This window comes from Mytilus galloprovincialis, chromosome 10 (genome assembly GCF_965363235.1).
Source record: "Mytilus galloprovincialis chromosome 10, xbMytGall1.hap1.1, whole genome shotgun sequence".
In the NCBI taxonomy this organism is placed as follows: domain Eukaryota; kingdom Metazoa; phylum Mollusca; class Bivalvia; order Mytilida; family Mytilidae; genus Mytilus; species Mytilus galloprovincialis.
Window position 1 is genome coordinate 89,552,142 of NC_134847.1, and position 22,118 is coordinate 89,574,259.

Consider the following 22,118-nt stretch of genomic DNA (forward strand, 5'->3'; position numbering starts at 1 on the left):
TGATTAAAACACAATCTTCAACAAAACAATAATATAAAGGAAATACACAGGTAAAAAAATTGTAAAAATTACAAAAAAAAACCAACAATCAATTTTGTAAAATAAAAATTTGAAACAAGTGAACAAATGAGAACATGATATCTTACCTAATCAGTGTAGAGCAAAGCCACAATATAGACATTATACAGATTCTAGTTCTACCTGAACATGCTTCAATCTCTGATTACCTCATCTTATAACACCAATGTTTTCTATAGCATGGATAACTTGGAAGATTTTAGGCTTTTTAATGCATTGGTTTGAATTTTTTTTAAGGGATAAAACTTTTAATCTTGATGATTAAAGTTATCTATTTTATATCACTGTATATTTTTTTTGAGAATATGACCTACCAAATTAAAACTATTTACCGGGTTTGTAATAACATAAGCAACACAGCAGGTGACACATGTGAAGCAGGATCTGCTTACCCTTTCAGAGCACCTGAGATCATCCCCAGGTTTTGGTGGGGTTCCAGTTGCTTAGTCTTTAGTTTTCAATGTTGTGTCGATGTACTATAATAATGTCAGATAATTTTGATCTATGAGTTTAACTGTCCCTCTGGTGTCTTTTGCGCCTCTTTTTGCATGCACCACTAGAACCATGTGAATCACCACTTGGGGTAAAATGCCACATCCAGTAAATTTAAAGATCAGACCACTAAATCAGTTTTTAAAAGAACAAATTTTAAAGTCCTTTAAAACATGTCGCTTAAGGAGGCTCGCGGGTATAAGATTTTCAGAAAAAAATTAAACATTAATTTTTCATTACAAATTTTATTGATTACCTTAAGAAGCTGTTACTTTATCATATGGTACAAAAATCATTCCAAAAAATCAATTCGTGTTGGCCCCAGCGGACTTTTAAAATGTAGATGTCATTGAAAAAGCTTCAAATTATCTCCCTTTGGTGCAAAAATGCCATTTTTTGGCATAAAAATTGAAATATCTTTTTTAACTCATCGGTGACCTATATTTTTTATTGTTGTTTTCGAATAAGCTGTACATAGACTAAATAATTGTAAAATTTTAGCGATTTCTGTAATTTAGTTCTTTTTTTATTTCGATATTGCCGCTATTTCTCCTATTAGTTCAACAGAAAAAAAGGACATTAACAAAAATGTATGCTCCTTTTTGTGAGCGTAAATGAACGGTAACCCCATTTTTTTATTTCATTTTTCTATTAAGTATAAGATAAAGTTCATTTATAGAAAAATATAGAGAAATCCTATATTAAATAAAAAATTTCATTTAGACCCGCGAGCCCCCTTAACAAGGTTTTATCCAAATTTGAGCAAGTACTTTTTTAAGGTTAATGTGATGGGTTAAACCAACTTCTGAGGGCAAATAAAGTATTTAAAGTGGTAAAATTTTATCCATGTACCTCCAATTTAGTAACACAATTATATACATGTCCACTAGGCTTAACGGAGGGATTTCTAGAAATGATTTCATTAAATAAATAGTCAATGATCAAACTTTAATTGAACATTTTCAAATAACTAATAACATTATGTACACAATAAGTTACAATTCAAAGCACTAATACACATGATAATATATACATTTGATAACTTTATAAGCAATAATTAGCATAATTTGGCCATTACAAATTAATCTGGTGTTTCTCATAGACTATTTATATTTGGTAGCACACATTTAATCCCTTATTTTTCAAGTAAAAATATCCTTTTCTTAACGTTATAACAAAGATTATTAATATTATTATGGTCTAAATAATATAATTAGTATGGTCTTAATGATATAATTAGTATGGTCTAAATTATATAATTATTATGGTCTTAATGATATAATTAGTATGGTCTTAATGATATAATTAGTATGGTTTTAACTACAACTAATACAACTATTTTTCTTACAAAAGCCTTGTATAACAATATTGAAAGATAAAAAATCAACTCTGGACGGTTTGGACAAGGGTTTACTTAGCTAATATATAACAAGGGAAAAAAAGAACAAACAAAAAAATTCAATTGAAATGTAGTCATCAGATTGTAATTATAGTTCTAACTTGTATTATATTTAATTTTCTGGCAGTTAAAATTAAAGAAAATAAAATCACAAAAATTCAAAATTATCCTAGCACGTAAATAACTAGAAAAAGTCTAGAACACCCGCCTTCATTAACATCCATATCACATCAATTTGTTTTTGGTTATTTGTTTAATTGTACAAAACCGTGCTTTATCATACAAAATATATAACTATTGTGTTGAAATATATATTACAATGTGTTATATATATTTTACAGGTTTTCTGAAAAATAAAATTAAAATCTAGACACTAATTAATAATGGATTGACATAAAAAGAATGCCTCAAAACACAAGTACTTTTATGGCAAATTGTAAAAATTTGGTAAAACTTTCATTTCTGTAAATGTAAAATGTTCCTTTTATTCTTTAAAATAAATATATTCCTCCTGCAAAAGTTTAAAGTTTAAAGTTATTTACAAGTCAAGAGATTTTCTAAACTTCTAAGGTATCATCCTCCTCAGTGATGGTCACCAATACATGATCCAAGTCCACATAGTTAAAGCTGCCTTCTATAGATATGTTATTGTTGTCATCTGTAACCAGATCATTGTTATTAGTGTTAGCTAGGACAGGATCTTCTAAAGTAGTATCAGGATCATCGGTAAAATACGGAGTACAGCCACGGGAATCATTGAACGACATGTCAGAAACAGAGACAAACGTGTTGTCACATGTGTTAGGTTCTGGGCTGCGATAAACATATGGTCCGGGGGTTGAGTAAATGTGAGGTCCTGGTGTAGAACAAGGGGTTTCCATTTGTTCATTTGTCCATAATCTTTCCTCAGATTCTACCATTCTCACAGGATTATCTCCCTTCTCTGACTGTTGTGTTTTGTGAGGTGTAACAAATGTAAAGGTTGGATATCTCTCCTTTCTATCAGGGGCCATATATTCTGACACAACCTGATTGTAATTCAACCAATCATCTAGCGTCTCCTTGCAATGTCTGTCTTTCTGCTCATCATCTAAATTTTCAGATTTGTCCGGCGCTTTACAACTTTCTCTATCATCCTCTAAAACTTCCTGTATCGAATTCTCCTTTGAAACAGATTTTTCAACTTTCAAAGTGTGGTACTTGGAAGTATAATCAGGTTCAGGGTAATTATCCGCTTCATCTGTAACAAATAACATAGAAGCTTCATCTGGTTCTGGATAATCATCATTAGTATCAGACTCAAATGACTCCTCATTCTCTCTGAACGATACAAAACTAGGGAAGTCAGACGGTATACAATGCCATCTGGTGGGTGACATATGATAGTCCGACAGATCCTCTATGCTAGACTCATCAGATAATAACTCGTCCAAAGGTTTTAAGGCTTCCTGAAGGAAAGCATTCAAGTTGCTACAATTGTCATCAGCTTTGGGAGTGTCAGTGAAATCGTGTTGTTTTATTTCTCGTGTTAAACTTGACATAAAACTGAGCGAATCAGGTGACAGTTCATCCTCTATCAAATCCTGGCTGTTGTCCTTTATAAAATCATGGTTCAAGTTGTCATCAGTGGGAACAGGATCCTCAGGGTATTCATATAACACGTAATTACCTTGTTTATCAATCCTGAGGTAGGGACCTTCAGACTCGGTAGAATTGTCTAAGAACTGTACAGGTTCTACAAACTCTGGGGTTTGTTTATCTGTTGTGTATAACCTTGGACTTGGTTGGATTTCATTCTGTCGATCTATGTGTTCTTCCAAGTTAGAAAAACTTTCAGTTTTGGCAGAACAATTCTTATCACCATGACAACTGATTAAATTTTCGTACTTGCTACAGAATTCAAATTTTCTTCCCTTGCATTCAACTTGCTGAAAATCAAAGTGTGGTTGTTGGTTTTCATAGGACACCTTAAATTTTCCAAAGTGATCAAATATTTGTGGAGGACTACCATAACTACTTTCTACCTTGTCCTCATCCAAGATTCTGTTGAAATATGTATCATTTGTGCTGAAATCTTCAAAAGGAAAACAGGATTTCATGTTACTAATTTGTTTAAGCTTCTTAGCTGGACTCCTCGTTGTACCCAATGACTTATTTGTCTTCTTTCCGCCCACACAAGTTTTGTTTACACCATCCAACGATTTATCACAAATCTTTACTGGTTCCTTAGTTTTACTGGCTCTTGTCACAGATTCTGACAATTTTTTAAATGACAATAGTTTAACTGGATTCTGATCATGTCCAAGAAACAAATGTTTGAATGCAAATCTTTTTTTCCTGGTCTCTGCCAAGCTTTGTGCCAAATCTGATAAATAATTCAAAGTTCTTGACCTTTGCACTCTACTAGAATTGTGACTATGTTGTATTGATGAGTAACTCTTTCCTCTGGGAATTGTATCTGATTTTCTGCCATTAAACTGTACTTGCTCTTGAAGAGTGTCACTATCCTGTTTCTCAGAACTCAAATCTAAGTTTGGTATGTTGGCAATAGGAGAACTTGAGTATCTTGGTTTCGATGACACACGAGGAGAGCCTTCACAATAATCTGAAGAGTTGTTACTTATATTTTCTTCCATACTTAGATCAGCCATTAGAAGTTCTTGGATTGGAGAGGTACTGACGTTTCTTGTTTGAACCAGTCTTTGATTGCCAGAGATGTTTATAGAATCACTAAGTGACATATCAAAACTTGCAGTTTGAGTTGACTGGTTGGAACAGTTTGACATTGTGGATATATTTTGGCCTTGTTTTAATAATAACTGCTTTGGGTATACTGTTAGATCTCTCCTGGTTGGAGCTGGAGATACCCATGGTCCTGTCCATTTATATGACTCGTTAACTGACATATCTAATGAGTAACTATCTATACCTCTACTGAATGAAGTCTCAGATAGACTGTCCCCAGTAAGGCTTAATCTACTATCACAGTATGGTTCATATACATCGCTTTTGGTGGCAGCTGTCGAGGGACAGGAAAAATTACTGTACTTGTCTGGATCAATATATGAGCTTGTTTCCTGTCTGGGAGGAGTGTAGGATGAGATGTCATACTTTTTCTTCCACTGCTTGATGAATCGCTTTTCCCAATCATCCAGCACATCTAAACATAGCATTGCTAAGGTTGGCACTGAAATCGGTGAAGTTCCACCTACAGCTTCTTCTACCACTCCAGACTCAAATTGAGCTCGAATCCTGTCAAATTCTTCCTTGTGGTGACAGAATATATCATTGGTATCTTTGGACTTTCCCAAACCTTCATCTTTTAATTCCTCCACAACATCATCCAGGACATTATCTACATAATCATTAATAAACTCTCTCTCAGTCATTAACAAGACTTTATTACAAGGACTACCCAGACTATCACCAGTGGCTGATCGTTTCTTTGCCACTGATACAGACTTTGATCGTGGTGATTTCTTTTTCTTTGACGACTGATCAGACTCTCCTCTCCCAGGTGAAAACTTCCCAGATAGCATGGAAACAAAAGGATTATCATCACATACTGTGTCAACCTCACTGTCAATGGAATTATTGTTTAACTTCAAGTCTCGAGGTAAGGTTACAGATCTGTGTCCTAAACTCTGCTTTTGACTTGGGTCTTTTATATCAAAAAGTTTATATTTAGTGGCAATGACTTTCATAAAGGGAGATAAATGTCCACAATCATTTAATGTAGCTAAGTAATTCTCTTCGTGGACTTGTTTGTTGTCTACAGGCTTGTCAGTTTGTGAGGAATGATGGTATTTGATATTAGGAGCAGACTGGTGAACTCTAGCTACCTTTCTGAAATGAGAACATTTTCTTTCTCTGTCGATTTCCCCAATTACTGCTAAATCTTCCACACTGAGGTTACTGAAGATGTTTTCCGTTGACTTTGATTGAAGGTCATTAGTGTGATATTTCTGTGTCTCCTTTGTAGTGAAATCATCCACAGTATAACCCTCTATCCCCTTATGACCAGTGGTCAATTCTTCCTCCAGTTTAATTTTGTCCTCCATATCCATCATGTCAGAAGTACTAGGTATTAGTGAAAACTTATTATCTGTTGTGTCGGTAGTACTTGGTATTGGTGAAATCTTATTACTGAAGGCTACAGATGTATCCTTAGCTGATTTTGTTTTCTTGCTAAAAAGATTTAAACTAACTTTGGGCAAAAGACTTTTTTTCTTTTTGACCTTTGTAACCTCTATTTGGGACATTTTCATTGGTTCAATATTTGGAACAGTCCAATTGTTATGCAGGGATGATGTTCTATCTTTCACTGTTGTTTCATGCAGACTTTTAGAGTTGTTACTGTTAGCATTAGTCAAACTACTCCTGGACAAGAAATCAGTGAGTTTAAATGATCCCACATCAGGATAATTTCTCCTCTTCCCTTTGTCAGGTTCTATATCAGCATATTCTATCAGATACTCCTCTTCATCAGGAAACTCAGGAAGTTTGGAAATCTTCAAAACTGACTCCAATTCTGGGTGTAATTGAGAAGTTGTCTCCCCTAGATATGAATTATGTACATCAACAACACATACATTTACATCAGAATTTACAATAGATTTTTTAGATAAGATTTCAGAATACTGAAGCATGTTCAGGTCCTGAATAGATACTATAGTTTCTGGCAAAATATCTAATTCAGTTTCAGAGTCATAAACAGTATGGAAAAAACTTCCAGAAATATCAGAGAAAGGACTAGGTGATCTCTGATCTGTATAAAGGGGTGTGGCTTGCTCTGCAGGAGGTCTGTCTGTCAAAGTAAATAACATCTATGGTTAATAATAAACACCTTGATATATATATCTAGTTACTAATATCGCATTCAAACTCAAGACGAACGAAAGAAAAGGAAGCACAGACCAGGATAATACCTTTAGGAGGGGCATAAAAATGAGAGTAATAAGAAATGAAATTTCCAAAATGAAAAGAAAAAGTATCACTCTTTCATGGTCCAGCTTAGATCAAATTTTCCAATAAAAAACATAATTTTACTTATAAAGTATTCCTTTTGATTAAAAGTTGCTTCGTTACAATAACTTTCAAATACAAACTAATTCCAGTCCAATATTTGTACAGTTATCAAATACAGGTCTATACAAGATCCAGATCATTCTGAAAATGAAATTTGCCTGCATTCTGTTATTTTAAAAAAGCTTTTGTTTAAAAGGTATCTTATTTTTACTTAGAACAAATTTCCGACTTCTGATTACTGTAAATTTAGAGCATGTAGAGATTATTGCAGCATTGATTATTGTGATTTTTGACGAATTAACAAACATGAGAGTTTAATTATTTCAATTTTAGGAAAAGCTAATTAATATAGATACATATTTGATATCAGAATGCAATAATTTATGAATTTAATTACAGTATTAATTTGATTAGTATTTTGTCATCCCTCCACTTGATCAGTATACAAATGGTGTGTATAAGAACTTACCTTGTTTATCTTTCTTTGGCACACTTGTTGGATGATGACTTGGTTCTTCTGGCTTTGTTTCCTATAATACAAACATGATTTTCTACTGATTTATTTTCTACTGAAGGTTTAATCAAAATCAAAAAAAGAAGGTTTAAAAGCAGTGAGTTATTCTTCTGGCCTCCAAGCAGAACATTGTGCCAGTCCTTCATGAAATATTTGCCACTAGATGTTAAAAGAAACAACAATCAAGCAATCCCAGAAAAACATTTACATTGTGTTTAACAATAATAACTTCATAATTTCCAACCAAAGTAGTGTCTTGGCAGGCTTAATAAATGAAAACTGCAATGGTTTTTTTTATTATTCTTCAACTCAATATCTAAGAATTAATGTTTAATGTTGCTTGGAGGTAATTGTCAGCTGTTATTCAAATGAGGGATATCTAACCACATCTGTAAAATTTTGTTCTCTTCCTCTGCATGCTTAATTAAAAAAATTGCAAAAATAAAATTTATTTGTCAAAATACTAAATTTAGCACCGGTTGCAGACATACATTATAGTGATTTGTTAACCGATGTTATCAATGATAATGCCGCATATTTTTACCTGTATTGTTTGTGTTTATAGTAATAGATTTGAGTAATAGAACCTTGATGTCATACAAAGGAATTTGGTGCTGACAGCAAATCTGTGACAGTTGCTATTAATTTTTTTATTTTCAACGAGCTGAGTTAGACCTTGACATACTGTTTAGGCAACTGTTAGTTGTTTACAATATTATGTTGACCTTAAGATGTCAGAAGCTTTTAGTATTTCCATTGATGTAGACACCTCATTTCTTTTTTGTATACAAATAAGCCATTTCTAAACACATGTTTTTGTAAATTGGTTCTCATTGGTAGTTAATCAAACCACATCTTCTTATTTTAATATTCTGCATAGTATCTGTGATGTTTGGGAGAGACATAATTTTACCTGTTCTGGTGGTGGAACTTTAGATCTTGTTGCTGACCGTAGTTTGATAGGTCCTCCATCAAATATATTTCCCAGACCAACGCCACCTACGATCTTCTTTGTCTTTGGTTCTGCTTGTGGTGGTTCTTTTGGCTTTTCCTCTGAAAATTAAAATAAAATCATGTAGACTTGACATTATATATAGACCAGACAGCTTGACTATAATTAATAACTCGATATCTTCTTCCATCACAGTAAGGCCATAGTTTTTTTATTTTTAGTTTTACGAACCCTCCTACCCTAATTTTTGCCAAATAGGAAAAAAAATAAAATTAAAAATGTTGATTTTTATTTTTTTTTCTCCTCCGACCCAATGTTTTTCGTGCAAAAAAAAAAATATTTTTAGTTCATAACTGCATGAAAGAATCTAAATTTATGCTCTTGGTGATTTAGTAAGTTGTTGCACATTGATTTTCAATTCAAACCTTGTCAAGAAAAAAAAAAATAGTTGTTACACTAGTAGAAAATCTCCTGGTGAAATAAAAAAAAAATATTTTGATATTGACGGTTGGTATTAAAAAAAAAATCAGCAGCAGCAGCAGTTTTTTTTTTGTTTTTTTTCGTCCTCCTACCCATTGGTTTTGTCAAAAAATTTCGTAAAACTAAAAATATAACTATGGCCTAATCTATGTGATGAACATTTTAGTTAACTAGTATTTAGTGTTTATGTTTTTTCCTACAGGGACAAACAGTCACTTATCATTTGTCATATCAGGGCCTTTTGAAGCTGACTGTGTGGTATGTGCTTTGGTTTATTGCTGTGAGTACTCTTAGATTGCATCTTTGTGGCTTTTGCCTTCATCATTTCTTTGCAACATGTTTACTGTACATATCAACATTCAATATGATTCTCAATTCTTTTCAGATTTTTTTCATATTTTATATCATTTTCCAGAACAGATTAGGAATGTACAAATTAGAACAACCAAATGTTGCCTTTTTCCTGGTAGTGTGTGTACCCTGTATTAAGTAATTTTTTTACCCCTGAACTAACAATAAGTGTATGGTATTATCTTATTGCTATAAAAGCTACATACCTGGAATGTGGTCTTGTTTAGCTGTTGGTTCTATTTCTTCTATAACTTGTACAAAGTTTGATGGGAAAACACCAACTTTCCCATGTAGTGATCCTTCCCACCAGCCCTCTTCTTCCTGAAAAAATAATTAATGGATTCTTGTTATGTTGGAGTAAATGCGAGCCAATTTCTCACTTTGTCCAAACTTTTTCTTCCTCTCATTTATACATGGAAACCTTTTCTTGGATAAACAGACCATGCAAGTCAGTCTTACACAAAATGCACAGGAAAAACTTTGAACTAGTTAAGTTTTAATCACTTTTAGTATAAAAAAAACAACAGAAATTGGCTAGTACAAATGAATTTAATGAATCTAATGTGTGACCCTTTTAGGTTCATTTGACCTGCCACATTTACCTATCTAACAAAGATCATAAAACGCCATACTTCACTTTAATTTCCTTCAGAAATTTAATGTTATTTATACAAATATTTTATATAAAAGTATGATGGCTCAGAGATGAACCAATTTTCCAAAAGATTAAATGTAGCTGAAAATTATCATTTTACCATCAAGTAAATCAGAAAAATTCTCCAACCTAAGTAAGGCTGACATCTTTGATTCATAATACAAAAAAGTTTGAAAGTAATTAAGAGTTGATACTTGTTAATATTGAGGAATGGTGACAAATTCATTAGCCAAATACATGTATGTAAATTTTGAATAGCATTTTGAAACACATAATTTTGTTCGAGCCTAATCTCAGTTTTCTGTATATTTTCAAAAGTATTTAGAAAAACATACAAAAAGGCCAAGTATTTTAAACTGTCTACTTTCACAAACATATTTTAAGTCTGTCTAAAATAATTCAGGAATATTCATAATATTTTGACAAATGAAATTGAGAAAGAAATGGGGGTTGTGTCAAAGAGACAGCAACTTGACAGAGAGCAGACAACAGCCAAAGACCAACAATGGGTCTGTTTTATAAGTACAAACCTGTTTGAAAACCTCAACAACATCGTCTATGTCTAGCTTTAATTCATCTTCGTTGTCAGGCTCGTAGGAATATAAAACTTTGGCTCTTTTGATCACTGCTTGGTGAGATTCTAAATAAAAACATTGTACAAATTCTTATATGTGCTACATTTGATACCCAGAATTAAGTTATAAAACCTGAAAGTCATCAACTTTGATAAAACTCGCCAATAGGTGCATGCATATATATACATACAATTATAGGAGTCCATGTTCTCAGCAAGAGAAGAAATTAAAATAGCTAGGACCAATGATATTAATTAAAATCTGTGCAGACAAACTGATCAACACTAGGTATAAAATTTTGCATTGCAAATGAACATTTCAACTAGTCAAGACTCAACAGTGACACGCAAATCAAACAAGTTAAAAGAGCATTGTAACTCAAAAGTTAAGAATTATACAGCTCATGATCAGGTAATCTATTCCTGGGGTAGAAAATCCTTATTATTTCAACATGAAACATTTAATTTCACTAAAGGCCTCACAAAAAACTAAAAGTTGTGAAGAGTTACTGACCCTTAATTTTATGTCATCTGAAACCAGAAATATTTACTTGTTACAGCTAATTTCCTAATGCATGTAATGCAAAACTTTGGTTGGCTTGCCTTCTTTGTTTGTATAATTGTTTATACAAGTTTTGTTAATAAGATTGACATGATGGTCATCTTTATATAATATAAATAATAAAATAATAATAATTTATTTTATTAAAGTGTCAAATACTTGTCTACAGATTGTTTATACAGTTTATATAATATACATTGCACAATAATAAAATAAGACAAATACCCAGCCTAGAAAGGCTTATGAGACACTATATATACAAATATATATCTATTTAACAAATACAAAATAAAAACATAATAAAATGTTAAAAATGTTTAAAATTATCCGGATATTACACATCATAAAAAAAATATTAACATAAGTAGTCAAAAAAAAAACACCAACCAAAAAACATATATTTTAAAAATAGATATGACAAAATTAAGTATGACGTAAAAAAAATTAAAATAAAATGATATGTGATAAAAGAATATATTTTAAAGAGGTTATACAAACAGATTGCGAAGAATAAAACGAAGTAATCTTGTTTTATTAAAACCCTCTCAGTAAAATAGTCAATACAAATATTAATATTTGAATTTAATTGGATATTATCCTAATGAGTGTACATTTTAAAAACAAAGCAAGCAAGCTAACTTTAGTCTTGCTCTACATGCTTTAGGAAATTAGCTGTAAGCCTTAAGCCTTAACTACTTTCCTGTATTCATGTCAATTCAATACAGTGTTGAACTTATTACTCTCCCAAAACTTATTTTTATACTTCTAATATTTATAATATCAGGTATAAGTTTATAGTAACAAATGGTAAATGTTTTAGTTACTGGTTCTGTACATATTGTTAGCTTCATAGCTTTCAACACGAGGACAGCTATATGTTGTTGGTGCCATGTTAGCTCCACACATACATGTTATAACAAGTGGTTTGAATTCTTGTCCCAGTCAGTAAATTTGAGGAGACATAGATTTCAGGCACCTGAGCACCAAAGTTAAATGAAGGATTGACAACTATATTTGGTCAAATAAACTATCATCATGTATGTACAAATGTATGGTAAAACTGATTTCAAAATACAGATAAACATTTGTTAAAATAAGCTGAATTTGTACTGAGCTATATGGAAAGAATGATTTTTTTCTCTACTTATTATTTCATATTATTAATAGCTGTTGTTTGTTTGCTAGTAATTTTAACAATTCTTAGATATGACTCAATTATTTACCCTTTTTCCTCTGTGAGGCACCAACAGGTATACCATCTTTGATCTTGCTGGCTAAATCTCTGACAGATGTTCTCTGCTGGGTCTTTATATCTCTTTTAGGGTCTTCATGTTTCTCACGTTTCTCAACAGCTTTATCTTTCTTCTCAATTATCTAAAACATAAAACCAAGAATCTAAAACATTAACCAAGAATCTAAAACATAAACCAAGAATCTAAAACATAAACCAAGAATCTAAAACATAAACCAAGAACCTAAAACATAAAACCAATAATCTAAAACATAAACCAAGAATCTTAAACATAAACAAGAGGCTGTCAGAGGGACAGCAAACAGGATTTATGAATATTTATCCGTGTCCTGGCATTTTTCAATATTAAAAGAACCCATAAATGATGCACGGTTAGGCCAAAATAAAAATATGGTTTGTTTCCCCTCGCCCGACCGACTCAGAGAAATCCCGCCGACTCAAAAGTTTTTATTCCGTTTTTTTGCAACATTTTTTTTTTATTTCCGGAAATTTTTCGGGGTTGTTTCCGGTGCCGATGATCGTTTTATGGTGACCGGAAGTTTCTAATTTTTCATCGGATTCTATTAAAAGTCAAGAAACGATACGAATATTTAGGTGGTCTGCTATGAAATGTCGTCTACACGAGGGGACAAAAGAGTTAAGGGTGGCGGAACGTTTACCTTGTGTTCTTCAGAAATTGCAAAATGTGGTAATGAAATAAAAAACTTGTGCAAAAATCACCTGTACGAGTATGAGGATCAAGAAACATGGAACGACGTGCTGCATGACGTTTTGGAAGGAGAAAACTTCCCGTTCCACAAAACTGACACTATTACTACATGTGTATCCGATAAATTAACGGGAACGGCAACTTTTAAGCCAGATATGGAAGAACTCATCAGAATCGTAAAGGAATTTGACAGAACATTGAAATATGTAACCTTTACTATAAACAGAGACAAAGATGTTGGTTTGACCAACCCAGACAGTAGGAAAACCACTTCTACAACACAGTCGGCCTTCACTGTCATGATAAATTCCTGTAATTCTAAAAAGGATCCCAAACATAAGGATATAAAAGCAGCAAATTTCACAGGTAGGTAAATTGAAACATAATCATTTCTCAAAGAGGGGATTGGTTTCTTTAGGATAAGGGAAACCTTCTCCCATCTCCTCTTTTTTGTTGCATCTGACAGTCCTGGGTTAAGGGTTGGGGGTAAAAAGCTTTAAAATGGGGGGAACCCCTGCTAAAATTTTTTTTGGTTACAGCAAATTTGTTCAAAAAAACTAATATACCATACAGATAAAACCATATATCCAATTATTTTTTTGTTTGCATCTTTGACACGTGAATGATAACCTGGCAGTGGTAAGAGGAAGGGCTTGTTACTGAATAGCTGCGGAACCGTAGCTCTTTAGGTCCTTGTGGTATTTTTTTACTTTTTGCAGACTCCGCTAAAAATTAAAAAAATAACATAAGGACCTAAAGAGCTACGGTTCCGCAGCTAGTTACTGAAGGGTTATGTGTTCGACTCTGGTCACCATCAATATTGTGTTGTTACCTTGAGCAAGATATTTTACTTTGCTTGTTCCAGTCTACTTGGCTGTATAAAATGAGTATGTGGTTCATGGTAGTGATGAACATGATGTTGAATCCTGTATGCTTCTGATAAAGGAGTTGAGAATGATTCTGGTTTGATTTTAAGGTCCAATGACTACGGATAATAATTTGTGAATTGCCTTGAGACGACTCGAATAGATATGGTATGAATGACTTTATGGCATCTTAAAAGGAACTATTAATTAATGTTTGGATTTTCGATTAGTTAAAATCCTGGTCACTGTTACTAAAAATAGACTACATAGCTGACTATTGATCGGCTTTGCTCATTGTTGCAACCGTACAGTGAATATTTTAATCAAGTTCAACATTGCCAGGACCATACACCTTTTTAAAGAACTTTAATATCTGACAGAGGTCAACTGTTTATAAAGGCCATGGTACATGTATATTTGTTTTATTTATTTATATAATGAATGTATCCTTGTACAATTTGAGCATATGCCTAGATCAGATCCTTGTTTGACATTAAATTATGATGAAACTTTGCCTAAAGGAATGACACCTTAATAATATGGAGTTGTTCATGTAGGAAAATAATTGCTCTCATATCATTGCCGACGGGAAATAATTCGACTTTAGACATTTCAGTTATTCAAGTCAAAGATTTGCATCTGACATTTAAGCATTGGTTCAATACTGGTACTACAGTTGTAAATATATTTTTCAAAGAAATTTTAATTTGAAAACAGAATACGTATGTCATGTATGATAAAGATTTCAAATCATTCAAATGAACACTTTAATGGTACATGTATATAGGATTATTTTAAATTTTGAAATTTGATTTTTTGCAGGTGATGTTCTACATGGGAAAGTATTTGTAAGACTTCAATTGTCATGCTCTAGTCACATTGAATTTGCCTTTTATGCCTCCAATATTGGTAGGGTGGATCTATGTGCTCATTGTGCTTCACCTGAAACGAACAAGGATCAAGAACTGCTAAAAAAATTTAAAGTCGTATTACCTGTTTGTGGAGAGTGTATCCAAAGAAAGAAAGATATCCCCAAAAGAAATCCCAAAAAGTGAAATGTTGACATTCATATTTGTATTTTCAAAAGTACTTAATGAAGAGACTCTGACACCCAGAACCGCAACAGTTTTTCTGCTGTTTTATTGATTCATTGTTTGAAGTTCTGTCCGACATTTGTTTTATTTCTATTAATTTGTTTTCAATCTAGTCATTTGTTTAATTCAAAATTCATTAAAGCATTAAAATCTGTCTGATGTATTGATAAATAAGTGTCAAGGCTATTCCAGCAAAGAATCTACTCCCTCATTTCTCAGGACTTAAAAATCACTTTGTATCTATTGAGACTATATGCATATTAGTTTAGTTTGTTATCTTTTAGCTCAAATAAAGTTCATTCTAATAATTTTATTAATATTGGTGATTTCCTCAATGTCAGAAGCAAAATCTGAGTCCTGAGCTGTCAGAGGGTAAATTGTTTGATGGAACATTCTTCAGGTTGAACAACTACAGTACATGCATATATATATATAAAACAGTTTGCTACTTAGTAGTCACTGTCAAAGAGGGAAAAAAATCCCAGTCATGAACAATTCTGAGATACAAATCCAAATAAAATCAAATAAAATTAATGTCAAGTTGACACCTGACACAGAGAGCTACAAACATTTAGACAATTTAACACGTACATTTAAGTTGCTACAGATGGCTAAATATGCCAGACATACACATAATCGATTTGTTTTGCTCTGTTGGATATTAAAAAAAATATCAAGATATAAAAAAAAAAAAAAACCCTACCTACCTACCCACCTACAAAAATGTGGGTAGGGGTTTGGGGAAACATACATTCTTTTAATTGTGGCCTTAAAGTGAAAATCATCAATATCAAACTTGACCTCCATTTTGTCATCAGTAATAACATATTAAAATTTGAAAAGCTGTGGTTGAATGGTTCATGAGTAAATGCAACAAAATGACTGGTTACACAATTTTTCAATCTTTCAAGAACCATAACTCCAAAACTGTTCAAGTCAAAATCGTCATTATTATACTTGACCTCCATTTTGTTGTCAGTAACAACATATTAAAATTTTAAATGCTTTGGTTGAACAGTTCATGAGTTAATGCACAGACAGGACTGGAAACGCCATTTTTCAATCTTTCAAGAACCATAACTCCAGAACCGTTAAAGTCAAAATGGTCATTATTGAAATTGACCTCCATTTTATTTTCAGTAACAACATATTAAAATTTTAAAAGCTTTGGTTAAACGGTTCATGACTTAATGCACGGACAACATTTGGTTGCCGCCCGCCCACCGTACATCCCCAAATCAATAACCGACATTTTTCACACAAAAACCTGGTTAAAAATAGGATCTTAAAGATAAATCTAAGAATGTTTAACATCTACTATAACATAAACCCAATGATAAAAGTTTAGAACATACACCAAATGAATAAAATCAAAAGTCTGAAACCTTAAACTATACATTTTATCATGGCAAAGTTGGGTGGTAAATATGCTCACTAATAGAACTTTAATAAATATTAAGTTTTAATTGTTGTCTCCCCCTAATCTCCTATTATTAAATCATCAATGTTTGAGAACAACATATTTCAGCTCATTTTTTTTATATGTGTCAGAGGTAACTGAATATGAAGAATAAAAAAATGATACAGAAACTCCAAGGAAGCAATGTTGATCTCAACCTTTCTGTCATACATTTGAAACATTACCTTCACAAAATTATCTGGGAACATCCCTTTCTTTCCATCTAGCTCCCCTTCCCACCATCCTCCGTCTTCTGTTAATACATTTTTTAAAATTTGACCAACTTTAATGCTTAGTTCATCTGGTTGCTCTGCTTCATAGTCAAACTCCACTATGCATTCCACTGTAAAACAACAACGAGATAATTACTCTCAACAATACAGTCAATTGTAAAACTACAAATATATCATAAGGCTTTTAGAAATGTGCAGGACCATTAGATCAGCAATTATGTACATTGTAGTTGGAAAGCAAATACAAGCCATATTTTACCACTATCATGACTATGAAAACTACACAAAGTATACATTTTTCATAAGGCCAAATAAAAATATATGTGTGGTTCCAGTTACCCGAACCGACCATAGAACTTTTTTTTTCTTATTTCTGAATTATAAATTTTCAAATGATTAAATTTTGAGAACTCACATCTGTGACTTAAAATAATTAAATTCATAGACATCTGTCATTGGAATTTCCATCAGAAGTTTCTTTTATGGCTATAAAATGCAAGAATTCATTTATTCATCATGAAGGTACCCTATACACCTTATCGCTATTTGTCTGCCATTACAGTACTGGATATCACACAGGTTCCTGTAAAATTTTGAAGTCATAAAACAAAATATCTGACACCACAATGGAAAAGTGATTGTTGTATAAGAATAAGAATACTTTATTTAGATTCGATATAAGTGCAAATAAGCAACTGACGGAACATAAAAACATATAAATAACATAAAAACAGTGCATTGTATGACATCAAAAGTTCAAGCGACTTGGTCCCTGGGTCAGCTGGGAATAGTGATAAGGTGTATTACTACCCTCATAAATTATCCAAATTAATATTATTAAAATAAATATCAAAATAAAGCAAATAAGCTAAAAAAAAAAAGCAGCAAGATTTGTTCATAAGAACTACTCAAGACCAAACACCTGGCTGTGTAACACAATTAGTGGGAAAGCCTGGAAGAACATAGAATCAAAGAGCTGAAAGCTCTGAAGAAAAATGATGCCACTGTCTCTAATATTGTGATAGTTTTTATGCGTCTTGATTTTCACGTACCTTAATTAGTTTAACAATGCAACATGTATCGTGAGCATATAATTGATATTCGTATATGTGTGTGTGTGTAAAGTGAAGGTGACAACTGGCTGTTTTTTTAAGACAAATGAATAGGTCAAGACTAGCTGAATTGTACAAATAAATACCATAGAAAGGCTTGTATATTTCTCACTGGTACATGATAGTCTGAATACGGGTCCGTTCGCTTCCATTCACGTTTGCACCCACTCATTTTCACCCCCTTTCACTTTCACACCCTACATGTTCGCACCCAATCTTAATTGGTTGTGTGTTTAATAACTCTGTACGCAAGTGTTTTCTTATAAGTATAATTGTTGTCATTGTCTCAAAATAAAGTAAGACAGCAATTTTTTTTTTGTGTTGAATAAATCTTAATCATGTTTTGGATAGAGTATTGCTAAAAATAATAATAATCCTTTCTAAATAAAGTGGTATTTTGTTAACGTTTTATTTTGTGTTGAATAACTCTTAATCATGTTTTGGTTAGTGTATTGCTATAACTTGTTTCATTGACTTGTTTCAAAATGAAGTGAGATTCTGACTATGTTTGTTTCTGTGTGTTGAATAAATGTTATCATGTTTTGGTTATATTAGTGGATTGCTATATTTTGGTTTCTATGTTTTATTGTTTCGTTGTTTCAGATCAATGGGACCAAGCTGTTAAAAACAATTATCTTTTGTGTTTTTTCCTTTAAAATCTTCAATGTTTTACTCATACCAAGCTATAAATACATTCAGTATTTACACCAAAGCAATTTAAAACAACAACCATGATTTTCCAATTATTCAACTTGAATTTGAATTAAAATTGGGCACGAATGAGTAGAGTGTGAATGTGCGAACGTGTAGGGTGCGAAAATGTATTGGGCACAAACAGACCTGATACCACACAGTCTGAACCCCCTTCTCCCACAAAATATTAAGTAAATAATATTTTTGTTACTGCTATCAAAGGTCTAATGAAACTCAGATAATTTCAAACATTTGTCAAAGAATTCTAGTCAAACCGGCACCTAGTTAAATTGGCACCTGGACAAATCATCACCTGGTTAAAATCGACACCTGATATAGTCAATTCGTCACCCATGTTAAATATATATTTTCAACAGTATTTTAAGCAATAGGGTAAAAATAAGAAAGGGCTTGCCAGAATTTTTTTCAGTATTTAAGCAAAAAGAGTTAAACTTTCACATTTTTGGGTGTTCATGTACATTTTGTATATTTATTTTTCTCAACTAAATGACTTTTTGGTGTAGTTTTAATGATATATATATATGAGTAGTCCAAATAATTATTACGTCTGGCAAGGCTTTTTTAATTTTATTCTGGAACACTTTCCTATGACCGCAAGGCTATGTTAATTTTTTTTCTGGGACGCCTTCCTACGAACGTCGTAGGAAGGCGTCCCAGAAAATTATTAAATAGCCTTGCCAGACGTCATAATTATTTTGACTAATACATGAGATAATGGGTATTTTTCTGCATTATTTTAACCAGTTGAGCATTTTACAGGATTGTTGGTTTAATGCTGTATAAACTTTACTGAAAAAAAAACCACCTTAAATTTGCTAATTATTTTGCATGAAAGTTTGATTTATTGAAAGGGACTCATAGTTTTCCATTTTATTTTAATAATGGACTTGTTTTTACAATTACACAAATTGTCTAATTGTTAAAACAACAGCTTTGGTAAGGGCTTCGTTGTTTACCTTTATACACAACATTATTATATTCACTTTCGTTTCGTTGTTTACCAAAATACACAACAACATATTCACTATGTACTTGGTAACAGTAATTAATTAATTGAATAGAAAATATTATAACAAATATTATTGGATGCCGCATTGACGTCGAATAGGTGCCGATTTGACTAGATGCCAATTTAACCAGGTGCCGACTTGACTTGTACGTTTCAATTCCTCTGCGATCGTTTTCGGGTTTTTTCTTGAGAAAATCTATTTTCCATCATCAAAGAGAAGAAGAAACTGCTTTAAAATGATTCTGGAACGCTTCATGATTGTTAATATAAGTTTAATTCACTCAAAAACAATTTTAAAACTTGCGATGTTTAAGCAGGAAGTTTCCAAAGCATGTGTAAAAGAAGAAATTAACCGGTGAGAGTGGAAATCCGTATATGACAGATATCCCTATAGTACGACTTTGAAAGTAAAACAGTTCAATCCTTTTGTAAAACAGATTTAATATACCTATCACATTAATGTTTGAAGGGTCTTAAGCTTATTCAAACCATATAAGTCGGTATGAAACACCAAAACGGAATGAACAATAACCGATTACGTTTTGTAGTTTACAAATTCTAAAACTGGTTTCCGTCAAACTACAACACTTTGTTCAAGTGTAGTGGAATTCAAGTAGAAACCAGTGTAAACTGGGTCCTGGCTGATTTAATACTACACAATGATGCATAATGATAACACAAGCAGATTCCAGTTTGTATGGAAAATAGTAAATACGAAACCAAGCGCGGTAGGCAGAGAAATGAAATGAAGTTCAGGTCGGCAGTTATGGAACAATGACTGCGTCATTTTCCAAAAACCAACAGACTTTGTATGCTATTTAAAATCCAGCATGGGCTTAAGCTTATTGATATAGATAGACAACAATATCTAATACCCAATGACAGCAAGAGCCAGCGGTATAGGCCACTTTTACCAAGAAAGATCAAAATCTGTAACCTATGGACAGTCATTCTTCACAAAGACCATCAGGGACTGGAATCAACTGCCAGCCAAAACAACATCAGCCGACTTGATAGAGGGCTTTAGAGCTGCTCTGAAAGCAGGGTCTGGAAGGAAGTGAACAGCATAGAGGTGTACATATTAAATTTTAATTGTACATTGCGAGTGTATTAAATGTATATAACTTTGAGAGGACTTGCTGCCTTGCCCAGCAATGTGCTGGACCATAAACATTCAGTATGATTACGGTTCCTTACTCAAAAAAGTATAATACTTGGAAGAAGAAGAATTTATGAGGAAATTTCATTAAAAAAATATCCGGTTCGGATCTCCAGTAGTTGGTGATCGCAATACTGGTATATACCAGTATTGTCCACAATACTGGTATAAAAATTTTGTACCAGTATTGTTACTTTTTATAAAAAAAACCCAGCAATACTGGTACATTACTGATATACCAGTATTGTAGTTGTATTGTTGACTAGACTATATTGAAGATCAAAGGGAGATTAAATGGAACTCAAAAAGATTATAGAGGATAATTGTGAAATCAATTAGCAACCAGTTAAAAGTCATTACTATACTTGCACAAATAAACAAAGGATTATTGAAATTAACTCATATCATCATTATTATTTAAACAATTGCTAATAATTTTATCTTATTTCTATATTTTATTTTATTAATATAGATAAAATAAAATAAAAGCTTATTATTATCTGAGCAATAATTTAATAAATTCAAGCAAATTATTAGACTCTAACACTGTAAATTCAGCATTTATATGTATGCCATCACATATTTTGACAGATATTTTAATACATGTATACATTTTTTGTGTACTAAGATCATATGCATTTGTTTGTCTTTATTTTCTTATTAATCTTTCACAACAAAAGATATCAACATAATTAATTAACTATAAAAAGTTGCTTTATAGGGGAACCTTGTTATAATCAAATTAACTAGTTTGTCTACATAAATGTTAAGGGTTGAAGCAGTTGATTCAGTACCATGGACAATACAATTAGTAGCAAATACATGTATATCTACTGGTACAAATACTAGACCAGCATTCTGACAGTTAGAGAGCTATACAAATGCTATCTGAAATAGCTTGTAATCTAGTAAGCGTTAGAGAAAGTCCACAGAGACTGAATACCTGAATACCAATATAGGAAGGGGGAGGGGTTGCAGAAATCACATCTGAAGAAGAAATACCGAATCCGGGTCCGTCCGCCCTGATTTTTGTTCGCCCTAGTTACTGTTCGCCCTAGTTCCGTTTCGCCCTGAGACCGTTCGCCCTGATACCTGTTCGCACTGGGTATGTTTGCCCTGATTTATATTTTTTATTATAGTGTTGTGTTGTGTGTATTTAATTGAATATGTTGAAGTCAGTCTACAATTTCGCCGAATATTTACGATTTTTATTTTTTTTTATAGTGTTGTGTTGTGTGTATTTAATTGAATATGTTGAAGTCAGTCTACAATTTCGTCGAATATTTACGATGTATTATGTCTACAGCTAGCTGACATTGTCTAGTGGGTTGTCGGACGGCTTGTACAGTTTGGCAATAACTTTCAGAAAGTGTGTTGTTGTGATGACGTTGCCCATGTATTGGTCCCATGCTGTCTGGATCTTCTC

At 32.4% G+C, this 22,118-nt stretch overlaps 1 protein-coding gene and 1 long non-coding RNA gene across 10 annotated transcripts in view; one reads left to right on the top strand and one right to left on the bottom strand.

The window, feature by feature from the left end:
- LOC143048726 (SH3 domain-containing kinase-binding protein 1-like) overlaps positions 1-22,118 on the bottom strand; it is a 39,397-nt gene that overhangs the window by 15,967 nt on the left and 1,312 nt on the right. For 8 of the 9 annotated variants that reach the window (XM_076222582.1, XM_076222585.1, XM_076222584.1 and 5 more), the window contains exons 2-7: positions 16,651-16,808; positions 12,309-12,459; positions 10,480-10,589; positions 9,501-9,615; positions 8,425-8,564; positions 7,467-7,527 (exon numbers count right to left, since the gene is read on the bottom strand). In XM_076222582.1, coding sequence (XP_076078697.1) covers positions 7,467-7,527; positions 8,425-8,564; positions 9,501-9,615; positions 10,480-10,589; positions 12,309-12,459; positions 16,651-16,808 — 735 coding nt within the window. Of the gene's footprint in view, positions 1-1,501; positions 6,777-7,466; positions 7,528-8,424; positions 8,565-9,500; positions 9,616-10,479; positions 10,590-12,308; positions 12,460-16,650; positions 16,809-22,118 lie in introns of those variants that run through there. The other variant, XM_076222577.1, reaches the window with a different exon arrangement.
- LOC143048727 (uncharacterized) lies at positions 12,715-15,160 on the top strand. The gene is made up of 2 exons (XR_012969922.1): positions 12,715-13,412; positions 14,735-15,160. It is a non-coding gene; the product is annotated as an uncharacterized LOC143048727 (long non-coding RNA).